Source organism: Salmo salar, chromosome 16, assembly GCF_965601325.2.
Source record: "Salmo salar chromosome 16, fSalSal1, whole genome shotgun sequence".
NCBI classification, from domain to species: Eukaryota; Metazoa; Chordata; class Actinopteri; order Salmoniformes; family Salmonidae; genus Salmo; species Salmo salar.
In genome coordinates, this window is record NC_138306.1 from 43,218,966 (window position 1) to 43,227,035 (window position 8,070).

The window sequence follows — 8,070 nt, forward strand, 5'->3', positions numbered from 1 at the left end:
TAGGGCTATAACCCCCCACCTTGTCACAACACAACTGATTGGCTCAAACGCATTAAGACGACACACCTGTTAATTGAAATGCATTCCAGGTGACTACCTAATGAAGCTGGTTGAAAGAATGCCAAGAGTGTGCAAAACTGTCATCAAGGCAAAGTGTGGTTATTTGAAGAATCTCAAATAGAAACTATATTTTGATTTGTTTAACACTTTTTTGGTTACTATATGATTCCATATGTGTTATTTAATAGTTTTGATGTCTTCAATATTATTCTACAGTGTAGTAAATAGTACAAATAAAGAAAAACCTTTGACCGGTAGTGTACATAGCAACACTTCCCCTGTAGACATACCTGTCTTTTCAATAGATGTTATAGTATATCCTTGTATTCTTACTGCCATATCATCAAATGTGTTGTCTAAATAAGTCTCAGAAATGGCGAATGTATTCATATTTTCTAAGATTAGCAAATTACTCATCTCATGAACTTTGTTTCCGAGGCTACGTATATTTATATGAGCTAACTTGAACCCTTTCCTGGGTAGCTTATCTAAAACTGAACTCCTAATGGTAAGAGGTTTTATTTCTAATAATTATATTTCTGATAATAACAAAGAAGAGATGTCTTCCCTGGTTTAGCTCGGCTGTAGCAGGGTGCTCTATTCTTCGTGCCAATTCTGCATAGCTGTCTTACTGAACTGTTGGCTTCTTCTGATTGGGATGTTGTCCTGTTAGCATGTGGGGTGAGGAGGTGCTGTCCACTCTGGAAGAGGCCCGATGGTGCAGGGCGGTGTTTCCCCCTCTTTGGATGGGTCATGTAGAAATGCATGATAGGATTCTTTGTCTAAGCTTTCAGCATATAGCAGTATGGTGGTGTGTAGCATAAGAAAAAAGTATTTAAAAAACACTTTACTCACTCAAAACGATATCTTTGAGGAGACTGAGGTCTATAAATTTGAATATTTTAGTTGACTTAAAGTGCAGGTGCGATTGTGTCATACTTTTTGGTCTCAATTTGACATCATTAGGCACTAATGATCTCTGTCTCTTTTATCCCAACTAATCCACAACTAGGTAATCACATCTTTACACTACTTCTCTATCTGCATTGTTGTGAACATCCTGCTTTACGGAACAACCTCTTGGTTCTTTCTCTGAACTTCCCCTTAACTCTTTCCCCTCCAGACACACCTTCTGGCAGTACCGTAAGGAGAACCCTCAGTCCCGTGTGGGGGAGCCTCCTCCCGACGGCTTGCCGGGTTTCAACAGTGGCGTGATGCTGCTGGACCTAGGGGCCATGCGGACCTCGGCCCTCTACAACCAACTCCTGGAGCCCAGAAATGTGGCCCAGCTGGCTGACCAGTACCACTTCAGGGGCCACCTGGGGGACCAGGACTTCTTCAGCATGATCGGCATGGAACACCCAGGGCTGTTCCACCAGTTGGCCTGTGGCTGGAACCGCCAGCTGTGTACCTGGTGGAGGGAGCATGGATACGGGGACGTGTTCCAGCTCTACTACCGCTGTGAGGGGCCAGTGTATATCTACCATGGAAACTGTAATACGCCCATACCCGATGACTGAGTTGGGACCTCGTAAGGTGTTTCCCTAAATGGTGGGTCTGTTTTGTGGTGAACTCATTGGAAGTTGTGGCTCAAGACTGGGTTCTGGAGAGAAAGAAGATATTAGCTACACAATTTTCTGGGTCACACCAAAACTCCAAAAAGGCCTTAGTTTGGCCATGTGGCAACAAAAGTTTTGGAATCAAAACCATTTCTGTACTGTACCACTGCTACTGTAAACATTGCTCCCACTCCTGCCCCCTGCTGGACAGGTGTGCAATACAGTCAGTACAAGGCATCTCACTCACTCCACTAATGTCAAGTGATGCTAATGATGAACGTGGAGCATAAAGAGACCTTGCTGGTGAAAATTGCCGAATGCCGTACTTTGTTCTCTCAGTTCACTTTTTGGAACATTTAACATTCTTGAAAAATGTTGGGCTGCGGTACAAAAAAGAATGGTTAGCGTGCATAAGAGAAAATGGCAAAACTTCACCAACAAAAATAACTCTTTCCATGAATATTCCTGACAAACTGTAATAATACCCTGGCGTAATGTATGAGAGAATATGAGCTGATTAGTGTGAGTATTTTATCTGTGCTAATGTGTGTTTGCTGTGTATCATGGTAGTCTGTCTGGATTTGTCTGTCTCTCTCTCTTTTCTCCCTCTAATCAGCGCAAGATTAGGTGAGGGTTAATAATCAGTGCTCATTCACTGCCCGCCCTGGAGTAGTGAACTACATGTAGTTCAACTAGTGATTTAACTACATTTCAGTAGCTTGGTGGTAGTTTAACTAAATTCAAATCTTGGTAGTGTTTTCAGTAGTTAATTACTTGTTTTGCTATGTAGGGATGTAGATAACTACTGGAATTACACACTACTTCTTTTGCAAAAATAAAATGTATGTGCTTTATGCAATCATTTTCTTTCTTTTACAAAGCATCAGACCTGCCTAAATCTCACTTGAAACATAATTTTTGTGTTAAATAGGTAAAATTACACCTTCTGGTTGCATATCACCCCAAAGTGTAGTCTATGGCATTTCAGATTTTTTCACCTAGTAGTATGGATATAGTGAAGTACTTTTTCAAAGTAACTTATATTTTTCTTAATGGTAGCTTTAGTGTAGTTTAACTCATTCCAGTGTGAAGTAATTGGTGCTTGGTAAACGATATTTTCAGGGTAGCTTCCCGAACACTGTTGTTTACCAATTCTGGACTCTTCTCTGGCAGGGTGAGTGGGCAGGAAGTACGACACACTGGCACCCGCTAGAACATCCCACTGACTGCCTAATGGAGAGAAAAGAGGGGGAGGGGAGAGAGCGGTACAGGTGAGGGATGATGGGCAACACATACAGATACTTGGCCCACACACAAACATACACATTTTCGAGTGGGATTTAGCCACCATTGTGACTACATATTGACCCAATTTTGTATTTGTCTCTGTGTTACGTGGAGCTGATGTTAATATATATGCCATTTAGCAGATGCTTTTATCCAAAGCGACTTAGTCAAGCGTGCATACATTTTACGTATGGGTGGTCCCGGGAATCTAACTCACTATCCTGGCATTGCAAGCTCATACTCTACACACTGAGCTACAGAGAGTAGCAGAAATCCCACTCGGGAACTTAGAGCAGGGTTCCCCGATTGGCGGCCCGTGATTTTATTTGGCGCCCCAAATTTTCTGAGCAAATCATTTTTTTATTGTTAGACATAAAAGGCTGTAAAAACGCCAGCAAAGGAGCTCCAAGTGATAACATTTTTAGACATCTGTTTCAAAGTATTCCACACAAATAATAGAGAGATATGTGATTGTATACAAATGTGAGCAAGGTTTGAAATGATTGTTTCAGTCAAATATTATATCTGTTTGGGCTTCTTGCAGTCAATTTGCAGTTATTTACAAATTATTTGTAAGTTACAGACGCAATTTAACCTCCCTTGTTATTGTAATGGTGAGAGGTTAGCATGACACACTACATTATTTACCATTGATTTCTATTGGGCACAAAATAATCTGAAACAACCAAAACAAACAGAAAATGCATCCAACAAATTCGTAGTCGAAGCTTAATGTAGTCATTGCGTGCTATGATTATGGGACAAAATACTTAACTTTTTACTACTTTAATACACATATAAGTGAATGTCCCAATATTTTTGGTCCCCTAAAATGGGGGGATTATGTATAAAAAATCCTGTAATTTCTAAACGGTTCACCCGATATGGATGAAAATCTGCTCAAATTAAAGCTGACAGTCTGCAGTTCAACCTCTTAGTCATTGTACAATTTCAAATCCAAAGTGCTGGAGTACAGAGCCAAAGCAACAAAACATTTCACTGTCCCAATACTTTTGGAGCTCACTGTACATAAGTAATCTGAAGGCAAGCTAATGATGTCACTCTTTTTTGGATTTGGTCCATTGTATGTACCCTGCGAGTCTATAGAGCAGACTAAGTACAGCTGAACCTAGCAATCAGCCTGCAGGTAAGAGGAATCAACTTCTCTGACACATCAACCTGTGTACAGTGTGTTGTGATGCCAGATCATATCAAGGTTAAGGATAAACCACTCCAGACTTGTCAATGCACTCCAGAACATCTAGAATAAAATGCAATAGGAGAGGTCATCTGCTGTTGTTGTATGATGACAGATCCAAAGTCATGTCTTTTTTTTAATTTGTTGAGTGAGACTGAATCACTTGTATTTTGTGTTGTTTTTTTGTGCTTGTCAAGTTAACGTCTAGTTTTGGCTCTGGGTTATGTCATTTAAATGTTTTTGTGTTGCTGCTTTTGTACTGTATTTTTTTTGTTTTTGAAAGGTTAACCATTGTCTCATTTATGTTATGTGGATGTGCATATGATTATTAGCTGTGTTCTGTTGTATTGTGGTAGTGTCAGTGCCACTCGTTTGTGTCATACTGTGCAATGAAATGTAAAAGGGCAGGGGTTCAGAAGACCCAACTATACTTTCTCTCAAGTGTCTTTAAATTATCTGGCTGCATTCCAAACCACTGAATGGCCGCAAATGCTCCTGTATTTGAATGTAGAAACCCCAAAATGTTATGTTTTCTTCAAGGGCATATTCAGCAAAAACGGGTACTCAACACAATGAACATATCTGCACTGCATACTGTATTTAAAAAAAATCTCAATAATGCAATCTGTGCACAGCATTTTCATAACCGGTCTCCTCAAATATGACATACAAAGGAGTATGTCATATTTCTATTCCACATTCTTCTCTACATTGAATGGGTAACCACATTGTCACTTCTGATACTTTTCTGTAACATTTACCCTTGCCATCTTGAAAGGATCTCTAATCAGTCTTTCACATACCTTGGTTTTTATCATATTTGCTGAATAAATCATCAAAACATTTTGGACATTTGTGTTTCATGCTATCGTAATGCTAAGTTAAAGTAACATTATGAATAGAGTAGATAATCTGTTTCATGTGAAATTCAGACAAAGGCCGTGTCCCAAATCGACAAGGATGCTGCCTTTTTGTGGCCACATTTCAAGGCAGGACTAAAGAGAATAAGATGCATTTTGAAGGGCGATTTTGAAGTCCGCTTCCAATGTATCTTTCGCCAGGTAGGATATTCATAAATGGCAGAATCTGATTATACTTTTTTGCAAAGTAGGGTGTTTTGTTTATTTTAGTTAGTATTATGAATATATTTTGCATTTTGGGATCTTTTTATTTTCATCTCGCACATTCAAAGTTTGTTTGCGTGTACCGCCAGAAAGAAGAAGAGGAGGAGGAAGAAGAAATGAATGGCTGACAAAAGTCCCCGCTTCAGAGAACATTTTACAGAGAGCATATGGAATAACTTTGTCAAATGTGAGTATAATGTTTGTGCTTACAAAATTATTTTAAAATATTCAACAAATTCCTTTATTATTACGTTTTTTTTATTCAATAATTTGAACATACAACACCATGTTTTCTTTTGTCAGCCCACTAGCCAAGCTAGCTATCCAGCTAACAATTTACACAATGATCTAATGTTCGCTGCTAGCTGGCTAGCAAGCAATCTCATGCAAATGAGTTTATCAGCTCTTTAGATGAACAACTAAACTGACTAATTGTCAATTCAGGAATGTTTAAATTATGAAGGCCCGGAATATTTTTAAATCCTGGTGAACTTGCTAGCCAGCTAATGACAAATGTAGCAAATATGTTTTTCAATCTGTTTATAGGGACTGAACTGATAGCTAGTTCCCTTCACTTAATTTGCAAACACATTCCCGACTGGTTTGTAAATTAGAATTTTTAAAATCATTAATCATTACTGATTAAAAACATAAGAAATGCATCTAGCTGCAGTTCTGCTCAATCAAGGCTTAATAGGTAGCCAAGTCATTTGTGTATTGATTCTTACATTGTTTCATATGTACCACAATGGTAGATGAAATAAGTAACATTTATGATTAGAAGAAAATCTGTTTCGTGAGAAATTCTGGAAATATAACCTGTGAAAAACCTCCAGGTTGATGATGCATGACTTATAAATGTCATAGTCAGCACTAAATCCTTTGATTGATTTACCAGTATATGAGTTTTGTCAACTAGCCAGTACATCGCACCACTCTCAGAAAAGACATTGGCTCATGGTGTCTCCAGGAAAGTCCTATATTCTAGTTCTAACTCAATAGTGTCACTTTTCATACCTCTCTGTTGCTTCATGTCAGGCACTACACAGATTCTCTGTGATGACAGGGTGACGTGTGCGTCTAAACAGCAGTTGTGGGTGTGAGAGAGACATTACCTATTTCAGTCACTTTCCTCCCACACATGCATTTCCCTCATCCCAAAGTGCTAGTCGCTTGGTAGCACTGCTGTACGGCCATTCCCCACAGATCAACAACCAGTAACCTTGCCTTCCAACCTGTAGAGTAAGGTGAATTTCACAAGCTGTTTCCTACAGTAGGGGAAGTGGGGTTAGTTGAGCCACCCCTTGATTCTAGGAAACCATAAACAAAATTAATAATGTGACCAAATATTAAGGAAGAGGTCATCATTTCATGGAGTCTGTGAAGGAATAAGCTACATGGAAAAAGTGGTAAACAAGTTAGGTCTGTAGAATAGTGAAAACTCACTTTGTCTGAGGAGCAAATATAATTACTGTAGGGGTCTATGATCCTACTATTGTCCCGGGTTTGTTGATGTCTAGATCCCTGCTGTTTGTTGTTTTCAACCTTTCCTGTGACCTGCTCTGTCTCTATCACACGTGAAGGATCTTTTAAATGAAAGAAAGAGTTCTACAAGTAGTTGTTACAACAACAAGAAAATGCCTTCAAGTGTTTTGTCCAAATACTGATGGATTCAACTAAAAATTGACAACCTGACCAGAGAGGTCCAGGACCTGAAAAACAGATTGCAGTTCTCCCACGGTCAGCTCGATGTGTTGAAACAGGAGAGCGGCAAGTTCTGTGTGTGAATCCAAGATAACCTCGAGGGACAATCAAGGCGGAACAACATGGCTGTGAACGGAATTGCAGAATCTCCAGATGAGACCTGGACGGAGTCTGAGGACAAAGTGAGTGAAATGATCTCTGAGAAATTGAAGATGGACCACAGGAAGATTGAGGTGGAGCGCGCCCATAGGACTGGAAAACCCACCACCGTCCCAGGTGACAGACCCAGGCTGATAGTGGTCTACTGAATGTATATTCTTTTCTCTTGCTTTGCTCTTTTCAGTATTATGTCTATCTCTGATAAGCTACTCAGGTAAGGGCTGAAAATAGACCATATTAATTGGTGTGGCCTTAGAAATAAGGTTAATGAAATCAATAACTTGCTGACATCAGATAACATTAATATATTACCAATTTCTGAGACTCACTTAGATAATTCATTTGATGATACAGCAGTAGCAATACAAGGATATAACATCTATAGAAGAGACAGAAATGCTTATGGGGGAGGTGTTGCTGTACAGTCCTGGCCAAAAGTTTTGAGAATGACACAAATATAAATTTTCACTAAGTCTGCTGCCTCAGTTTGTATGATGGCAATTTGCATATACTCCAGAATGTTATGAAGAGTGATCAGATGAATTGCAATTAATTGGAAAGTCCCTCTTTGCCACGCAAATGAACTGAATCCCCCAAAAACATTTCCATTGCATTTCAGCCCTGTCCCAAAAGGACCAGCTGACATCATGTCAGTGATTTTTTTCGTTAACCTGTTGGGGCTAGGGGGCAGTATTTGCACGGCAGGATAAAAAAACTTACCCGATTTAAACTGGTTACTACTCTTGCCCAGAAAAGAGAATATGCATATAATTAGTAGATTTGGATAGAAGACACTCTAAAGTTTCTAAAACTGTTTGAATGGTGTCTGTGAGTATAACAGAACTCATATGGCAGGCCAAAACCTGAGAAGATTCCATACAGCAAGTGCCCTGTCTGACAATTTGTTCTCCTTCTGTGGCATCTCTATCAAAAATACAGCATCTCTGCTGTAACGTGATATTTTCTAAGGCTTCCATTG

General features: G+C 39.4%; 1 protein-coding gene across 1 annotated transcript in view; it reads left to right on the forward strand.

Moving 5' to 3' along the window:
* The window catches only part of xxylt1 (xyloside xylosyltransferase 1), a 112,876-nt gene extending 107,928 nt beyond the window's left edge, over positions 1-4,948 (forward strand). Inside the window, exon 5 of the mRNA XM_014149275.3 lies at positions 1,184-4,948. Coding sequence (XP_014004750.1) covers positions 1,184-1,580 — 397 coding nt within the window. The 3' untranslated portion in view covers positions 1,581-4,948. The remainder of the gene's footprint in view (positions 1-1,183) is intronic.
* The last annotated feature ends 3,122 nt before the right edge of the window (positions 4,949-8,070 follow it).